The sequence below is a fragment of the Rattus rattus genome, chromosome 9 (genome assembly GCF_011064425.1).
Source record: "Rattus rattus isolate New Zealand chromosome 9, Rrattus_CSIRO_v1, whole genome shotgun sequence".
Lineage (NCBI taxonomy): Eukaryota > Metazoa > Chordata > Mammalia > Rodentia > Muridae > Rattus > Rattus rattus.
Window position 1 is genome coordinate 3,374,151 of NC_046162.1, and position 19,286 is coordinate 3,393,436.

At 52.9% G+C, this 19,286-nt stretch overlaps 2 protein-coding genes across 2 annotated transcripts; both read left to right on the plus strand.

Annotated features, from left to right (window-relative positions):
* Positions 1 to 3,291: 3,291 nt before the first annotated feature.
* On the plus strand, positions 3,292 to 13,504 carry Pgap6 (post-glycosylphosphatidylinositol attachment to proteins 6). The gene is given in 14 exon segments (XM_032912203.1): positions 3,292 to 4,185; positions 7,140 to 7,314; positions 7,398 to 7,570; positions 7,573 to 7,604; positions 7,776 to 7,903; positions 8,099 to 8,367; positions 8,470 to 8,798; positions 9,209 to 9,299; positions 9,380 to 9,503; positions 9,745 to 9,881; positions 10,562 to 10,740; positions 10,817 to 10,963; positions 11,804 to 11,920; positions 12,206 to 13,504. Coding segments are annotated over 14 exon segments (2,316 nt in total). The 5' UTR covers positions 3,292 to 4,067; the 3' UTR covers positions 12,503 to 13,504.
* Positions 13,505 to 13,738: 234 nt separating this feature from the next.
* Mrpl28 (mitochondrial ribosomal protein L28) lies at positions 13,739 to 16,652 on the plus strand. Its single transcript, XM_032912204.1, has 5 exons — positions 13,739 to 14,094; positions 14,832 to 14,984; positions 15,572 to 15,706; positions 15,790 to 15,876; positions 16,310 to 16,652. Exons 1-5 carry the CDS (start codon positions 13,807 to 13,809, stop codon positions 16,418 to 16,420), a joined length of 774 nt encoding a protein of 257 aa, XP_032768095.1. The 5' UTR covers positions 13,739 to 13,806; the 3' UTR covers positions 16,421 to 16,652.
* Positions 16,653 to 19,286: the final 2,634 nt, after the last annotated feature.

The window sequence follows — 19,286 nt, forward strand, 5'->3', positions numbered from 1 at the left end:
CTGGCCCACCTGGAACTTGCTTTGTAAACTAGGCTGACCTCGAACTCACAGAGAACTGCCCACCTCTGCCTCGAGTGGTAGGATTAGAAGGGTACACCACCATGCCCACTGTCTTTGTCTTTTAGTAAACACGTTTTTATTTCGTGTGGATGTAGATTCGTCTGCGGGCATATATGTGGACCATATGGATGCAGTGCCCAAGGAAGCCAGAAGGCAAAGTGTCAAACCCCCTGACACTGGAAGAATGACCGGTGTGGAGAGCTGACATGTGGGTGCAGCTCTACACTGAATCCTCTACAAGAGCAGGAAGTCCTTTGATGAGCCATCTCTCCAGCCCTATTATTCATCTTTTTAAGCTGCTGAAAGCAGGGTTTTTGCCCTAAAATTCTGCTTACAAGACGGCTGGCTCACAGTCCTGCAGCAAACTGGACTGTGCTAACTGCCAGGCCAACACAATAAAGTGCGTCTTTGCATTTGCTGTTCCCTAACCACAAGTGTAATTTCCTGGTAGGGTTCATTGCTCAGCTGTTACTCAGCAGAGGTCCTTACTCAGACTGTACGCCAGGGCTGAGTGTTCCCCCGCCAGCTCCGTAGCCCTAACATGGGCACCGCTGGGTGTTCTGCTGCCTGTTTTCCACCTGTAAAGCACAGCAGCCCTCCTTCACACTTCAGTACTGACCACATCTGCCGCCCGAGATGACTGTGGGGAGCTTCAGCAGTACTCGGAAAACACAACTCAGCAAAGTCCCAAATGACCTCTGTCCCTTTAAATTGAGAGCGGCTGGAGGGCCCCCTGCAGCTGGGGTATGGAGGGCTCAGCCTGGATTCCACAGCAACAAAGGGTATCCTCTGACTTGGCTACAGTGCCTTCCTTCCTCTGTGGACAACACCCTTCACCTGCCCTTCGGTCGGTCGGCTTCAATGCCTTGTTGCTAGCTGGCTTAACTCTCCCTTCCCCCTACTTTGTAAAACATTCAAGAGATAAAAGCAGGTATGGCCCGGCCTTCTATTCCTAGCACCTGTCTCCCCTCCCCCAAGGCCCAGCAGAGTGGCCAGACGCCAACTTCTTTGACAAATATTCTGTATCTTTGATACATAGACATGAAAATTTATTTTTCTACAGGAGTGGCCAAGGAGGCCAGAGGAGCTTATCTGACCCTCCGGAGTTACAGTTGGTTATGAGCCACTGATTGTGGATTCTGGGAAGTGAACGTCAGCCCTCTAGAAGAGCAGCAAGGGCTCCCTACGGCTATCACTCTCTGCAACACAGATGTGAATTCTCCCACCCAATTAAAACAAAACAAGAACCCCAGATTTCCTAACACTAAAACCAAAGCACAGTACTTTCCTTTTACTGAGGGGGAGGAAAGGGGTTGAGAAAGGCTTTATCTGTTTCCCTGGCTGTCCTGGAACTCCCTCTGTAAACGAGTCTGGCCTTGAATTTAAGAGATCCCGGTCTTGGGGGGCTGGAGAGATGGTTCAGTGGTTAAGAGCACTGACTGCTCTTCCAGAGGTCCTGAGTTCAATTCCCAGCAACCACATGGTGGCTCACAACCGTCTGTAATGGGATCTGATGCCCTCTTCTGGTGTGTCTGAAGAGAGCAACAGTGTACTTATATATAATAAATAAATCCATTTAAAAAAAAAAGAGAGAGATCCTGGTCTGGGTGCTGGGATAAAGGTGTGCTCTGCCCAGTCATTCCTCACGTGACCACAGTATACCACAGTCACTTTCAGTATGGATACTTTATGATTCTATACCCCTCCCCTAGTTACCAATTTAGAGATGCATCCGCCATTAGAACAGTGGGTAGACGCAGGAGACAGAGGAAATACAGTGTGCCTGCAGGCCAGGGCTATTTTTGGAGAGTGCAGAGGCTCCTTGGGGACTTTCCTAATCTAGGCCCCATCTCCCCGAAAGATCAAGCTTTTTTTTTTTTTTTTTTTTGGCAAAAAGATAAAGATGGCCATTTAACATTCTCTAACCCAGGAGGTGGTCCTGCTCTAATTTGCACAATGTTTTGGAATCCTGTAGCCTGTAGCACTTTGACCTTTACTTTTTTCAGCTTTTCAAAACAGGGTTTCTCTTGAGTACCCCTGGCTGGCTGTCTCTGCTTCCTGAGTGCTGGAATTACAGGCGAGCGCCAGAACCACCCAGGTCCTTCATCACTTTCCTAAGAAGGCAGGTAAAACTGACGAAGGGAGGGCTGGGGATTTAGCTCAGTGGTAGAGCGCTTACCTAGGAAGCGCAAGCCCTGGGTTCGGTCCCCAGCTCCGAAGGAAAAAAAAAAAAAAAAAAAAACAACAAACTGACGAAGGGAGCACTCTGCTGTATCTGTAGGCCAGGCTGGCTTCTCTCGGGGTACTTTTCTTGTTATAGTCTTGCCAGCACTGGGACTTCAGTTGAGATCCCCCATACTCAGTTTTACACGATTGCCTTTTTTTTTTTTTTTTTTTTTTGTTCTTTTTTTTCGGAGCTGGGGACCGAACCAGGGCCTTGCGCTTGCTAGGCAAGCGCTCTACCACTGAGCTAAATCCCCAACCCCACATGATTGCCTTTTGAGCAGGCTGCAACCTGTCCTGGCGTTTCTTCTTCTTCCTCTCTCTCTCTCTTTTCTTTTTTAAGATTTATTTACTTATTGTATGTATATGCATACACTGTCGCTGTCTTCAGACACACCAGAAGAGAGCATCAGATCCCAATACAGATGGTTGTGAGCCACCATGTGGTTGCTGGGAATTGAACTCAGGACTCAGGAAAAGCAGATGGTGCTCTTAACCACTGGGCCATGTCCTGGTGTTATTTATAAATTGTTTTTTTCGAGACGGGGTTTCTCTGTGCAAAGCCCTGGCTGTCCTGTACTTTCTTTGTAAACTAGGCTTGGCTTCGAACTCACAGAGATCTGCCTGTCCTTGCCTCCCCAGTCCTGGAATTAAAGGCATGGGTCAGTGGTGCTTGGTTTATTTTTGTACATATATTTTTAATGCCCTGTTTTACTTTTGTTGTTGCATCGAATCCTTTCTGGAAAAAGCCTCAAGTTCGCTTTTAGGGCTTTCAGTTTGCAACCATATCTTTAATATGTTTGGAATATATCCCTTTGGTACCCAGAGTAGTTCAGGTAACACTGACAAGAAACTCAGTTACTCAATTCTCAGAGGTGCAAAGAGTACCTTCCCGGTTCCATTTAGTCTCTTATGCTTTTGTGGCAGTTTGTGGTTATGGTGTGAGGGGTCCTGAGGGCAGCTGGAGGTTCAGTTCTTCAAGGCAAGGTCAAAGCGCACCCTCTGCCATACATATTGCTGTGCTCTGTACTACGGCCCTCCGGCTCGAACATCCTATACATTCCAGTTCGCATCTACTCTACGCTTCGTTTTGCGTGGCCCCTCTGTTTGGTTCCCATTTCTTTTAGAGTCATTCTTCTGCCTCCCGTCTCCAAATGAGTCCGACATAACACTTCTATATCCTCCCATGCCTTCCACATGACTATTTTATCTGTGTGTCCCATGGTGCCTCCCCTACGACCATTTCCCCCAACTTCCAAAGCCTCACGTCTCCAGTCCAGCGTCCTTTTCGTGTTCCGTTTGGCCCCTCTGCCCTGAATTCACCCAGGTTCGGAGTGATCCCTCTGCTCCTCATCCGGTCTAGTGTCCTGCCTGGCCCCTTTGCCCGGCATCCCACCCCGTGTCTCCCACGTGACGTCTATCGTCTGGTACCCCAAAGCGTTCGACAGGACGCTTCATCCTTTGCTGCCCGTCCCCTCAAGCTGAATGATCCCCTGTGAATCCAAGTCCCCTTCAAATGCGACCTTCCCGGCCCCCTGCGGTTCGCCTCCACTCTGGCCAAGGTGACGCGGTCCAGCATCCTCAGGGACCTAGACCGCAAGCCGGCTCCCCGCGGGGCGGGGCCTCGGAGGCGGAAGTGCCCGGGGCGCTGGCGGCAGGTCCATCCGAGCCATGGGAGCTCCGGGCAGAGGCAGCGGCGGCGGCCGCAGAGGCGGCGGGGGCTGCCCAGGCGGGGGCGAGCGGCGCGGGACTCGGGAGGGGTAGCACGGGCCAAGCGCGGAGCCATGGGCCGGGTTGGGGCCGGGAGCACAGCGCGGGTGGCAGCAGCTGGGTCACTGCTGCTACTGCTGCTGCTCCTGGCTCGGCCTCCGCCTGCCGCCGCCCGCAACATCAAGGAGAGCGGTGAGCCCGCGGGCCTACCGCGCCATCGGCGGCGCGGGCCGGGGGCAGGGGGCGGGCGGGGGGCGGGGCGGATTGTGACTCACGGGGGGCACCTGTGCGCTCACCTGGCGCGGCGTTGAAACGAGGTTCTCATCCTGGGTTGCGCCCCCTGCGGGGCATCCGGGCCAGAAAAACCCCCCCATGCCGCTTTTCTGTTCCGGGCCCGCCGAGTTCGCTCAATTGGAGCGTACCCTACCGGTCCGTCTCTCCTGTGCTTTAGAGGCGCGACTGTGGCAGTCGAGCTGAGAGGTAGAGGAACCCATCTCCGAAGAATAGCTGAACCGTGGTGACGCAAGGACCGTCATTCGGTAGAAGGGTAGAGCTAGAGAAAGTTGGGCAGGCCCTGTACTAGGGGTCTAGCCAGCATTTTGTTTATATTTCCAATCCCAGGAAGGTCACTCTTGATTGCTGATTTTGCTTCTCACCGTCTGTGCTGCCAGCTTGCCCTAAAGAAACTGACTGACCAGAATGGATGTAACGAAAGGGTACTCCCTTATAGGAGAGCTTTTCAACTGCATTTTGTATTTCTGCTCCCTAAGTGGGAACGTCTTGTTCTACAGTTTAAGGAAGCAGTTAGATCTTTGACCCTCTGGGTTCTGCTTGAGGCAGGACGGTGGTAGACAGTCCTGCCTACCCCTAGACATTTAGAAATAGGAAAGCTGAGCATCTTCCCTTGTCCAGTGTCGCCTGAAACTCCCCCTTTGTGCTACCTGGTGTTCCTTAGACCGTTCCTGATGAAGTCTCTACATCCCGTTTTCACCCCCTGCCTCCGGCCCCATATTTCAACGAAATATTGCTCCTCGGAGCTCTAGTTTTCCTTGAGGACTGTTCCTTCTCGTTTCTGAGCATGGCACAACTTGAAATGAAAGGCAATGTTCCCTAAAGACCTTTAAATTGCTCCATACCACATTCTATTTGCTCCTCTTTCTCCAGCCCTGGGATTAAGTTTAAGAACTCGGATGGCTAGGTGAGGGACAAGTAAGTAGCTCTGTGGTCATGGCTATTTTCACATGTAGGTGGGCAGTATTTCTGACAGTTGCTGGGGTTTGGAAGGTGCTGGGGATAGAGTACTTTCGCTTAAGTTCCCAGGGAATGTTCAGGACTTCCTTTTCCCACTCCCTACACAACTTTATGCCAATGGGGGAGATGTCTGGGGTAGGCAGGGGCTTGTCCAGCTGGCCCTCCCCATCCTTTCTAATGTTGCTTGGGGCTCACCCTACCATGCCAATTGCCGAGTGTGTGTTTCATCAAGGAATCCTGGAGGGGTTATTTAGACATGAGAGTTTGGTACTTGGCTTTAAGGCAGATGAGTAAGAGTCATCTAAGTATCCAGACATCACAGATGTTCCAAGTGTCTCCCCTTCACAAAGGCTTTGCAGGGCCTAAGGGCTTTTCCCTTAGCAGGTTAAGGGTGCTGCACACTGTAGGGTGATCTCTCCCACCAGGCTTCCTCAGAGGTTTGGGTATCTGCCTATCCGAGACCCCACAGTCCTAGGGGGTGGGGAACCTGTTCTGCCTCAGCTGGGAGAGCAATATTCTGCCTCCTCACAGTTTCCCTCTGCTCCATTATCATGTTACCATGTAGCAGCTCCTGGCATTCAGTCCTCAACCTGGTGAATGGGACCTGCAGATACCAGAGAGCTTGGAATTCACCGAGGGAGCTTCCGTCTACCCTGCCCCCACACCAGGCTCCTCTGCAACTCCCTCAGCTCTCCTCCTCTCTCAGCCTGCTGCTGTCTTTTCTCCAGGTGCCTGTGTTTGGAGGAGTCACGTGGCTGGCAAGAAAGCCAGCTGCTCACCTGACTCCCTCTCCCCTCTCCTGGGGGAACCAGGCACCACTTTCACAGTGGGGGCAAAGGGAGGCTTCCCAAGTGGGAAGGGTGCCAATAGTACTGTGCTTCCCTTAAAGCACTTTATTACTCATTAACCTGAAAGGGACAAGCAGTCGGCTTTAGCCTGCCCATGGGGATACAGGGATCTAGAAAGGTAAGGGACACCCAAGATCATACAAGCACAAGGCCTGAGCTGGCACTGGGTATGGGGTAGGAGTCTGTAAGATGATGCAGAGTCTGAGGCCACATGATGTCCTAGTCTGGGGGGCTTTAGGGAGTTTATCTGCCTGGGCTTTTGTCTTTGTACCTTGCGTGGATGTGTGCCCTGAGGGCAGTTGGAGGGCTTACCCATTTGGAACAGAGAAGCCACCTGCCCCTTGGTTCTTATGGCTGTCCAGGCTTCTGGACTGTAGTCCCTCATAGTCTTTTTTTTTTTTTTTCCCGGAGGTGGGGACCGAACCCAGGGCCTTGTGCTTGCTAGGCAAGCACTCTACCACTGAGCTAAATCCCCAACCCCCCTCATAGTCTTTTACTGGGTGGAGATCTAGCTGTGTCCTAAGTTGGAGAGACAGTCACCTTCTGAACCTAAGCCTCCCTACCTGCCCATGTGATTCTGGAACGTTCAAAGGAGTCAAGGGGCGGGGGAGAAACCTTTGCTGTGGTCCTGTGTTCAAGGTAGATATTAGCAGGGTGGGGTCTCCTTCCAGACTGCCTCCTGCTGTCTTCTTGGCCTGGATGTACCCAGGGGTGCAACTAACTAGCTTACAAAAAGACCCACCCTGGGAGGGTGCCTCTGGAGGTGGTGGTTGATAGGGCTACTGTTACAAGTTGTGTATTGTGAGAAGGCAGAATCCCCGGCCATCTAGGAAGAGGAGGCCAAGGAATAACTGCTCATTGTTAGGAGAAACTTCAGATACTGCAGACAACTCGCAGGTGCCAGGAGGCATTTTCTACTTCGGCTAGGGTCAAAGTCTGAATGAATGACAAAGTTCAGGGTGGGTCTAAGACTTGATAGACAAGTACTTCACAGCCACTTGCTTCCTACCTGCCCCACCTACCTGGCCCTTTACCTTTTCCTTATAGATGCTGGACTGGTGTCTGAGCACTTCTCACAGGCCCCACAGAAGCTGTCCTTCTATAGCTGGTACGGTAGCACCCGGCTTTTCCGCTTCCGTGTGCCCCCAGACACCGTGCTGCTTCGATGGCTGCTGCATGTGTCCCAGGGAGGTCCGTTATGCGCCGACGTAGAGATCACAGTGTAGGTACCCAGTGTTCTGCCCCTAGCACCAAGGCCTGGTGGAAACCCCGACTCTGACCCTCGCTCGACATAATCTCTCGCAGGCATTTCCGCTATGGCGCCCCTCCTGTCATCAACCCGCTGGGCACCAGCTTCCCTGACGACACCTTGACCCATGCCTCCTTCCATATCAGGACACTGCTGAGCACCATGTTACTGGGCAACACCTCAGTCAACATCTCCCACCCAGCCCCTGGGGACTGGTTCCTGGTGGCTCACCTCCTCCCTCATCCCAGAAGATCCAGGTGAAGGTGAGGGGGCTGACCTCCCGGGATGGAGGCCAAACAGACCCCTCGATGCTCAGAGGACCCAGACCTTACTCTCAGCTACCTGACTCTAGATTCAACTCCATTCCCTGTCTTCTTCCTTGTCCTACACCCTGCACTCTCTAACCCGTCACTTCCTGCTTTATTTCCTCCCAGGGCTTTGTTCCAACCTGTGCCTACATCTTCCAGCCTGATATGCTGGTAACGAGGGTGGTTGAAGTCTCCATCCTAGAGCCCGACGTTCCCCTCCCACAGACGCTGCTCTCCCGCCCCAGCTACCTCAAGTGAGTGGAGACCAGGGGAGGGCAAGCCTGTCCTGTAGCCCCAGCCTTTGGGTTTAGGGTGGGTGGTAGCGCCGTCTCACCTTGCAGGTGAGAGAGCTTAGAGACACCCTGGGAAGAGATACCTCCCCTAAGCACCTTAGAAGAAGTAAGTACCACAGCGCGGGCTAGCAAGTCTGAGTCACCACCTTGCCACAGGATCTTTGTCCCTGAATACACCCAGGAGCTTCGCTTGGAACTGCAGGGCTGTGTGTCCGGTGTGAGCCCCGGCTGCCCAGTACGTCTCACAGCGGGGGTGACCACCCTGCCTAGAAACTTCCAGAGGGTATTGACTTGCACTGGCCTTGCTCCGTCCTGCCATTTGCTACTGTCCTCTCTGCCCTGGGGCCGGTGGTTACAAGTGACAGTGGAGAGCCTGGCTGAACCTCACGTGACAGTGGGCTTCACTGCTAAAGCTGCCTTTACAGGTGGGCTCCATGAGAGGGAAGGAGGGAGGGCTGGACTGGCTCTATCTGCCTCCCCCCAAACTCCGGGCTTTCTTCTGGCTGATCCCCTTGTCTTTTTGACAGCGTGTAGGCCATGGAGTGTGACCTTCCATCATCTTATACAAAACAACCCAAACCAGACTTATGATACCTCTGCAGTCCAGCTGTCCCAAAGCGCTGCCCACTGGGACCTGGGCAGGAGTGGCAGGAGTAGCAGGGTAGACGGTGGCCCCTTCTGTCTCCTGAACTATCCAGTCCTGAGGGAGGACACAGATGTGGTGTCTGTACACTTCCAGCCCCTGAATGGGGCCTTCGTGCTGGTGCATTCAAACATGCCTTCTGTAATGCAGCTCCGTCTTGATACAGGCATGGACAGCGGGGGCTCCTTCATCATCGTCCTGAGGGCTAACAAGGTATTTCCTCTGGAAACCCACTCACTAAAGCTGTCTACAGCTGCCTGTGACCAGGGCTTGACTCGGGGCACAGGGTAACTTCAGCATTTGAGACTGGGGTGAAGGTGCCTTTCAGGCCATAGTGTGATACCAATAGCATAGGCCAGAAGGGGATTCCTCTGAGGAGAGAAGACTTTTCCCCTAGCTGCAGCCCTGTCCCTGTCGGAAGTTATAATTGTATCTGTCAGAACAGGAGATAGCTGAAGAGAATTCCAGTCATGATGAACTTTGGGCTAGCAGGAGGCTCCCCTCCCCTCAAAAAAGTACCCAGCATGACTGAGCTAATATACAAGGTTGGGGAGGGGGCAGACTGCTCCTTAGATGCCTTTTGAGGGGTGACAGTGACTAACCTGCACTACTTCCCCTTCCAGTCAGAGGTCACAAATGGCACCTTGGTAGCAGCTTGTGTGAATGTTGCCTCACCTTTCCTCAGCTTCAACGCTTCACTCAACTGCACCACAGGTATTCTGGGCAGGCAGTTTTGGCGGAGAGACTGACTGGCCCCTCTAGCCACCTCTGACAGGCCCTCCCACCCCATGCAGCCTTCTTCCAGGGCTATCCCATGTTTCTGAGTGCCTCATCTCACATGGCCAACCTCATCATCCCCTATCCGGAGACAGACAACTGGTACCTCTCCTTGCAGCTTGTGTGCCCTGAGAGTCCTGAGTATGTGAATCTGGGCCTGGGCAACATGGCATGGGCTGGTAGCAGTGAAGAGTGGGACGTATCTATGAGTTAGGAGGGGTTCTCCTTTTCCACCTGCCCCCATCCCACAACAGCACAAGTAGGGGAAATGGGAATCTCAGCTATTGGAGCCTGGAGGGCTTGGCTCTAGGCTTGGGAGTCCTAGTGGTAGAGCTGCCAGCAAGAGCACTACAACCAGCCTTCTCAGGCCACCTCTTTGTAGGGATTGTGAACAGGCCGCGGTTCGCGTGGAGACCGTCTTGTATCTGGTGCCCTGTTTGAATGACTGTGGGCCCTATGGCCAGTGTCTCCTGCTCCGTAGATACGGCTATCTGTACGCAGGCTGCAGCTGCAAGGCAGGTGAGGATGCGCTTGCTGAGCAAAGCAGGGAGAGCACCCCCTCCCTCTCCTCACTCTCCCATGGTTCCTCCTGACCGTCGCAATGCCTGCATCCTGCCTGCCCTCGACCGCCCACACCCACCCAGCGCCTACAGCTGTTTGCCTTGCCCACTCCTGTCTGTGCCATGTCCTGCTGCTCACATGTTTCTGTGACTGCATACTGATTCACACTTTTTCCACGACAGTTTCTGCATATTCACACCCGTTTCTGTCTGTCCATACGTGCTACACTGGCTCCTATGTGTCCACATCTCTCTATATCTGTCCCTACCAACTCTCATCATACCTGCCCCTACCTACACATACCTGTTCACACGTAACCTTTCTCCATGTTCATGCCTGCTCACAGCAGGACATAATTGGCCACAGCTACCTATGTCCATGCACACCCGTCCATACCTGTACCAACTATGCATATCTCTCCTTCTCCACTCCTGACCATGCCTGCTGTGGATGCACATACTAGTCCAGACTCCCCCACCCCCACCCCACGTGCCCACGCCTGCCCACCCTTGTGAATACTGGTTTTCTATCGGTGCCGACTTCCTATTCCATTGGGCTGGTCTATACAGCCTCCCTCTGGGTGAGTAAGGGGCCCTAGAGTTCAGAAGCTCACACCTGGGTATGGTTTTGTCCCCCAGGTTGGCGTGGGTGGAGCTGCACGGACAACAGCACAGCCCAGACTGTAGCCCAGCAGAGGGCAGCAGCGCTTCTGCTCACGCTCAGCAACCTCATGTTCCTGGCCCCCATTGCTATATCCGTGCACCGCTCCTTCCTGGTTGAGGCCTCTGTCTACTTTTACACTATGTTCTTCTCAACGGTAGGCTTGGCCCTAACCCTCTTGGGAACTCTGGGAGGGGAGGTCAGGCCTGCTTGCTCATTGCTTCACCTTACAGTTCTACCACGCCTGTGACCAGCCCGGGGAGGCTGTGCTGTGTATCCTCAGCTATGACACGCTGCAGTACTGCGACTTTCTGGGTTCTGGGGCATCCACCTGGGTGACCATTCTTTGCATGGCCCGTCTGAAGACAATCCTGAAACAGGTGAGTGACTTTTGATGCCAAACCTGGGCTCGGGGGAAGCAGAGGCCCTCACATACACTGTGCGAAGCGGCAAAGAAAGATAAAACGGAAAGGGCTGGACGTCAAATCTCACATGAGAACTCGTGGAGGAAGTCTTAGGAAGCTATGAAAGAAAAGTGTAGGCATCAGAGGGATCTAGGAAAGAAGACGGGGGACCAGGACTCTAGTCTCAAAGAGGAGCCGGACCAGGCCTCCCTGAGAAGCCTCAGCCATGCTCCTGGGTTCCTTGTCTAAGGGCACTCGGGGACTTTATACAAGAGCTGGACAGTAAGGGTGACTCTTCACTGTTTGTGAACCGTGTTCTCTGTCTACAGCCTGGGTACTGCCCATCAAGGGGGCACCCTTATCATCTCGAAGAGTGGGCAGAGAAAGTTCTGAAGTATGGGGATCCGGCGGGCTGAAAGTATGAACTTTCAGGCTGTGGGCAGATGGGGTCCGCTCCCAGGGAGCATCTGAGGCCATCCTGATTACAGATTCTGGAAGGCTTGGTATGCAGGATCATGCGAGTGTGTACAAGACTGCCCATCAGGAGTGGGCATCACCACCTAGTCCTCGAAGGGTCCTTTGGACACAGTAAAGGGACTAGAGGAAGGACACTTCCCTCCCAGGGGCTGAGCAGCAATGAGGCAGAATCTTCCAGTGACACTTAAGAGGAGCTGGCAGAGGAAGCGGCTAGAATGGTGGGAAACTGACCTGGGTAACCAGCATGCCTGGCCACCAGTACCCACTGGGTCTTGTGCCATCACCAGTGATTCCAGCCAAAGGCTCCCATGATCCCACAAACCACTGTGTCTCTCCTAGGTACTACTTGTCCTCGGCCTACTGGTCATCGCTATGTCCTTGCAGATGGATCGCAGGGGCATCTGGAACCTGATGGGACCTTGTGTCTTTGCCTTTGTGATCATGGCTTTCATGTGGGTAAGGAACAGGGCGTACACAGTCTCCCATTCAGACTCAGGGAGAAGAGATCCAGGCCCTTAATTCTGGTTATGCTGGGAGGGCTTCAAAAGCCCACATCTGTTCAGAGCTAGTAGCAGCTACCCATAGAGCCCCAGGCTGCTGTGTGCCTTAGGTCTTGGGCTGATATATCACACTAGGCATGAGTCCATATGAGTCCAGTCCTCTTGCCTAGATCTAGACAGACTCCATAACTCCTGGCTCTGGGCCTCTGGGAACTATAACTGACTTGGCCATCCGCTCTAGATATACCGCTGTGGGCACCGACGTCAGTGCTACCCTACCTCGTGGCAGCGCTGGGTCTTCTACCTCCTGCCTGGCATCTCCATGGCTTTTGTGGGCATCGCCATGTACACTTCAATGATGACCAGCGACAACTACTACTACACCCACAGCATTTGGCACATCCTACTGGCCGGCAGCGCGGCGTTTCTTCTCCCTCCACGAGAAGAAAAGGCTGGGTCCTGGGCCTGTTTGCAGAAGTTCCCCTGTCACTATCAGATCTGCAGGAATGATCGGGATGAGTTGTACACAGTGACATGATAAGGCCGGCTCACGGACACCCGAGACTCTAATGACCTCTTCAGCCAGGACAGGAATGAGAGAGGTGCCTAGCCCCAACCAGGTTTCCATCTGAATAAAACTGTCCTGAGACCCTTGGCTTCTTTCTCCAGAGGAGAAGACCCTCTCCACCCATAAAATCTTTATGGCCGTTGCCAGTCAGAGCTGCTTCCACCTGGAGATAGACCACAGGTGCCACGTGTGGGCAGATCACTCTGTTATGGCTGGAGACACAGATAAGGGGTTCCCGTGGTCCCCTTCCTTGGGGAAGCTGTGATGTGAGAGCCACAAGCAAGGAAGGCTGAGTGCACAGAGACCACTGTCCATGACATCGTGTACCCTTGAATGCCACCCTGCCTTGGCATGGGGATGCCCTGCTGCTGCAGTTGCTATGGCAGAGGCCAAGGTCATCAGAGAGCTGATTAAGACCTGGGGTGCTGTGTGCTGTCCCTCCCTCATTCTCTGTTGGAGTGGGGGATCCTGGAGAGATCCTGGGGTAGCAGGCTGCTCAGCTGTATGAGGTGTGGCTCCAGAAGGCACACAATGCTATGCCAGTGTCCTTCTCACCCTAAGAGTCTAGGCCCCAGTCTGGTGAGCATTCTCTTGTGCTGGTCCTAGGCACTAGGTTGAGGCTGACCCCTACTGGATCAGTTGAGGTTTGAGGAGTGGGTGCTGGAGCCCTGGCCCAGTCTTTCTGGTTTCCTGGGATCACTGAGTTGGCAATGCAGTGTGCTCTGTCTGTATGGTTCCCACTGTGAGGCCCATCTGCTCTGAGTACTAGGACCTCAGGTGTAGGCCTCTGGGCTCCTTCCCAAGCTATTAACATCCTTTATTTGGCCGCCAAAGCACACTTTAGCCCCTGAAAGGGGAAACATGTATATATTGTTAGGGGGAGGTGGTAAAATGTTACTGTTCTAAGATATGAAGGCATATTTTTATGTAATTGGTGAATTTAATATTCTACAATGATTTTTTCAAACCAAATGAGTGTCTTTTTTTTTTCTTGCGTCTCTGGAGGGAAAGGGAGGTTGAGCTTAGGGTGGCCTTTCCCAACAGGCCTACCAAAGCTGCTGGGGAACTCCTGGGCTGCACTTGGCAGACGGTGCCTTGTATCATTGCGTTCGCAGTAATTTCTCATGGTCCCTAAAGGAGGCGGAGGGAAAGGGATTAGTTTAGATGGATAGGCATAGCTGCCAATCGGCAGTGAGCAAAGGTGCACATTTGGTGACGCTATTCCGGTTCCGGCAGGCGCGGGCGCGCTTCTTCCAGAAGTAGAGGGTCGCGCAATGCCGCTGCACAGGTATCCTGTGCACCTGTGGCAGAAGCTGCGGCTGCGGCAAGGCATCTGTGCGCGCTTGCCCGCCCATTTCTTGCGCTCACTGGAAGAAGAACGGACGCCGACCCCGGTACACTACAAACCTCACGGGGCCAAGTTCAAGATCAACCCCAAGAACGGGCAGCGCGAGCGCGTTGAGGACGTACCCATTCCAGTTCACTATCCTCCAGAGTCCCAACAGGAACTGTGGGGTGGAGAGGGCTTGATTTTGGGCTACAGATACGCCAACAACGACAAGGTGGGTGCGGGCCATCTCGGTGGTTCTGCATGCTTTGCTGAGCAGGCTCTGCTCTGGGCGTTATGGACCGCCAGCCTGGCTGACCCAAGCGTTTTGTTTACGGAGCACGCTAACACGTGACGCGGGGAGGATTTGAAAAACTCCACTAGTAAAGTCTAGTGCGGTCCTGAAGTGGGGTGGTCCTGGATCATGTGGCCATCAAAAGTAAGGATGGAGTGGGTGACAATGGAGAAAAGAAAGGAAGAATAGATTTGAGGCTTGTGCTGAAGAGGAGGGAGAAGTAAAATCTGGTTGTCACCTGCTAGTTTCTATGCACATTTCCCTAATTCTTGTGACAAGATACCTTTGCTCCTTGTATATAAAAATTACAAAGGCCGAGATGTTTACAGGGCAGAGCCTGGAGTCTATCTCTTCTGGTGATGCTCTGCTCCTAGCCAAGCCCTGTGGGAGGAGAGTGTATGTTTCCGGCCTTCCAAGGTGTGGTTCACTTGCCTGTGCCTACTGAGTTTCAGCTGTGTGAGAGTCTGGACTAGTAGCATTAGGGCTAGCCTGAGAGAACCAGACATCTAGGTGGGTGGGTATCCAGAGCCAGCCCAGGAGCCCTGACTACTAGCATCAATGGTCCTGAGTTTCTGAGGAAGCAAGAGGGCATGGCTTAACTTAGCCCAGCTTCCAGAAAGGGTGCTTTGGGGCCCACTTGGCTGTAGGGAAACAGCACGTTTCTCTTGCACACTTAGCTCTCCAATAGGGTGAAGAAGGTGTGGAAACCTCAGCTGTTCACTCGGGAGCTTTACAGTGAAATTCTGGACAAGAAGTTCACCGTGACTGTGACCATGAGGACCCTGGATCTCATTGATGAGGCCTACGGATTCGACTTCTATATTCTCAAGGCAAGCAGGGGTTAGTGCACTACAAGTCTTGTTAAGACTCAAGGGAAGGGGGGCTGGAGAGATGGCTCAGAGGTTAAGAGCACTGGCTGCTCTTCCAGAGGTCCTGAGTTCAATTCCCAGCAACCACATGGTGGCTCACAACCATCTGTAATGGGATCCAACGCCCTCTTCTGGTGTGTCTGTGGATGGCTATAATGTACTCGTATAAAAATAAATAAATTAAAAAAAAAAAAAAAAAAGACCTGGGAAGGGCAGAGAGCACTGCACGTGCGTGGGAGTGCGGAGCACCCAGGATAGCCGTAACAGGTCTTAGCGATACACAGTGGGATTGAGTCCTCATTGGTACAGACCCTTGAAGCTTTCTGTCTCGACATGGTCACTCCCTGTGAGCTTCTGATTTGACCAATGATCCTGGACACCTCTTACCCTTCTCTTGGGGTTGCCTTGGGCCTGACCCACATAGGCTTGGATGCTTGGATCCCAATGGCCCGTTCTGCTGTCATCTAGCTTAGGGCTGCCGTAGGTCAGCTGATGGGGTGGGGTGGGAGCCTGCTGTAGCACCTGGCCCTATGCGAACCTTCCTCCAGACCCCTGAGGAGGACCTGTGCTCCAAGTTTGGCATGGACCTGAAACGAGGGATGTTGCTGAGGCTTGCCCGCCAGGACCCCCAGCTCCACCCTGATAACCCCGAGCGGAGAGCGGCCATCTATGACAAGTACAGGGTGAGAGTTTCCCCATCCTGCTTGCTGCCTGAGGCTCCTGGCCTGGCCCCTGCACCTCATGCGGTTCTCTCCTGCTTGTTCAGAACTTTGTCATCCCAGAGGCAGAGGCCGAGTGGGTTGGCCTGACCCTGGAGGAGGCCCTGGAGAAACAGAGGCTTCTGGAGGAAAAGGTGAGCACCTGTGTACCGGCCGACCTCAGGCCACTGAAGTTGAGTGGTGAGGGGGGAGGGGGAGACTAGCATTTAGGGACTGCCACACGGAAATGCTGCCATACCTTTGGTTCCTGCCACTTTGATGAAGCATGGCGTCTCCTGAAGTCCTTCCCACTCTTTCCCTCAATGCTCAGGGATCTTTGACACTAGGTGTTTACTTAGCCACTCGGCATCACCTAGGACATTCCATTTGTGTCTGTTTCCCAGAATAGTCAGGAGCCTGTGGTGGCCACCAGTTACAGAAAAGATAGGGGTAGGCATGTGAGTTTTGGTGTCCTGTTCTGGTGGTCAGAATCCCTCACCATGCTCAGCCAGAAGCAGCCGGCTACCACCCTCCTTAGAGTTCCATCCCTGGGCTACATTGAGCCTTACCATGACCTCTCCCCTTTAGGACCCTGTGCCCCTGTTCAAGGTCTACGTAGAGGAGCTGGTCCAGCGGCTTCAGGAGCAGGCTCTGTCCAGGCCCGCAGTGGTGCAGAAGAGAGCTGGTGACCACGTCTGACCACTGGGCTCAGCCTCCCCTGTGGGCAGAGGGCGAACCCCTGCTTGGCATGTGCTGACTGCACAGCTCCTGTAGTAGACTTTTCAGAGAACCCTTCTGTGCCAGGACTCGTGGAGGTCTGGAGCGGAGCAGATGCCTGTCTGAGCTGGTCAAGTCCTTACAGCATTATAGTTCTTGGGCTGAGCTAAGTCTGAGGCAGTCTGAACCACAGTAAAGTGTTGGTTTGCTTGGACATCTGGAGTCCTGTGTGTTCTTGTTCTGGTCATTCCTCTGTCCCAGAAACACGGGTGGACTGTTTGCACTGTCCAGCTGTAGCCGCTGGCCCTTCTGGGATGTGGACTCTGAGGTCCTCTTTGGTGTTTCTATCTAACCTCAGGGCAAGGGTTCCTCGAGTGTGAGGCATCAAGGACCTAGCAAGTTGGATTACATCCAGTGTGTGCCCCCTGCCTGCTCTGGAATGTTTTCCGGGACACAGGAAGGGAGCCTGTGGCATGGGCCAGACCTGGGGAAGGGTCTCTGCAGTCTGCCTGAAGAGCTAAAAGGGGGAAGCTTTCTGGGTCCAGAGCTTCTGTCAGTGTCTCCCCTGAACTGATGCAGAAGGTGGGGCGCAGTGGACTTAAAAGGCCATGACTTCAGCACCCCCATCCTTAACTACCCCCATTACTTGTGGTTGGGGCTATGGCTCGAGGTAGGAAGTCCGGCCAGTTAGTGACTTGGAGCCTGTTTTGCCCTGAGAGCTTGGGACTCAGAGGCATTAGCACTGAAACCCATTCTTTCCTTTGGGAAGGACAAGGATGGTCTCCTTAACCATGTGTGGAGGAAGATGAGCTGGTAGTGGGAGCTGGGCCACCAGAGCCCTACATCTGGCTGGTGTAAAGGGGAGCATTAGGTACCTGCCTGACTTGGGCCTGGTCACTGACTGTGGGATCCCTGACGGGGAACAATAGGGACGCGCCTGTGCTTGGCTGTGTTCATGATGCTAAGTCCAAAGCTGGCATGCAGTCCTTCTTCCGGGGTTAGAGGGCCCACACAGACACTTATAAGGGTTGGGGCTCGCCTTGGGGTCAGAGCCTAAGGGGCGTACCTAGGTCTTTGTCTATTCTGGCCTCTCTGTTCCTGCACATCACATAATATTCTTGCTCTGTGTATAATTGTTAAGTTAAAGTTTTTCAATCACATTTATTTAGTGTGTATGTGTGCTTCCATTTGCCATGGTACATGTGGAGGTCAGGAGGCAACTTGTGGTAGTTGATTCTTCTACTTTGTGGGTTCCAAGAATCGAGTCAGGCCATGAGGCTTGATGGCAAGTGTCTGCTGGCTCAGACATCTTGCTGAGCGTAATTTAAAGGTTTTTTTTTTTACCTGAAGCAAACACTACTTGGCCAGCTATTGCGTTGGTGAACCCAAAAGGCTCACCCTAACTGTTTAAATCATCAGTATGGTTCCCATATCACTGTCTTTAAATTTGAGTCCTAAATATAAACCAGTATCCACCAGCTAGGGCTAGGTCCTTGTTGGGATGGGAATAGAATGTCCCCACTGTTTGACTCAGTTCAGTCAGCTCCCTGTCTGATTGTCCGTTTTATTTACTGCCAAGGCCTGGGTCCAGTAGGACCTGTGTAGAGTTTTTGTTGTTGTTACTGCTTCTTTTTTTAGAGGAGCTCTCCATTATGTAGCCCAGGCTGGCCTTGAACTGCAGATCTTCATGTCTTTTTCCCCCCCCATGTGTTGGAACTATAGACACTAACTATAGATGTAACACACACACACGCACACACGCACACACGCACACGCACCTACCTCACCATCCCACTCCTGAGGCCTGGCTAGGTCCTGTAGGATATCGTGTGTCAGTTTCCTAGGGCCCCAAGAGACACTGGCTACCTTAGGAAAATAGAACAGGGCAAGGGCTACACTTAAGATCTTACAAGCTTTGACCTCTGTCGGAATAGGTCACTGCCAGTCACTGCTAGCCACTTCTGCTGAGGTCTAAGGCAGTTTCATTTTCTGAAAGAAGGCCAGGCAGAACTCTGTGGCCCTAGCCTTGAATCCCAGAATAGCCCCATTCTAGTGGGATATAGTATTTGCTTCATTACATCCTCATACAGTTTTTTGTTTTATTTATTTATTTATTTATTTATTTTTTTTTTTTTCGGAGCTGGGGACCGAACCCAGGTCCTTGTGGTTGCTAGGCAAGCGCTCTACCACTGAGCCAAATCCCCAACCCCTTTTTTTTTATTTTTGAGACAGGGTCTCACTTTAGCCCAAGAAGGCCTGGGACATGAGGTATGCTTAATGCCTCAACCCTTTTGAGTTCTACGATTCTAGGTCTGGGTCCTGCCCAGCTTCACTAGCATCCTTGGGTCAGGAAACTGTGATGCTCTACAGTAAATGATTAGCTTATCTCCTCTCCCAGTAAAATGACTCGGGCCAGAGGTGGGTCCCAAACCATTTACACCCTGTGCTGCCTTCTGGGGTGCGGTGAGGGAGAGTCCCAGCTTACAGAGTGGAGCTGATGTAACATAGAGTGTCCCTGCTCATGCACGCACGCACGCACGCACGCACGCACACGCCCAGGCCATCCCGTGTTAGTACTGTAGCACACTAGACTAGGGGCTGAGAACCTGTCAGGAGTCCTCAGCCTCCTCCACTCCAGCTGCCTTAGCCACTCTCCTAGGCTCTTTGTGTGCTCCATGAACCTGCCTGTCCATGTGCTGTGTGTTTCAGAGCCTGCACTGGGGCTATGTACTGAGACCAACTGTCAAAAGCCAGAAATACCTCCCGCTGTGTTTTTCTTTTTTTCTTTTTTCTTTTTTTCGGAGCTGGGGACCGAACCCAGGGCCTTGCGCTTCCTAGGCAAGCGCTC

Coding starts and splice junctions, on each gene's coding strand:
- Mrpl28 (XM_032912204.1), top strand. CDS start 13,807: ATGCCGCTGCACAGGTATCCTGTGCACCTGTGGCAGAAGCTGCGGCTG. Junction 14,095..14,831: donor GATACGCCAACAACGACAAG/GTGGGTGCGGGC, acceptor TTGCACACTTAG/CTCTCCAATAGGGTGAAGAA. Junction 14,985..15,571: donor TCGACTTCTATATTCTCAAG/GCAAGCAGGGGT, acceptor ACCTTCCTCCAG/ACCCCTGAGGAGGACCTGTG.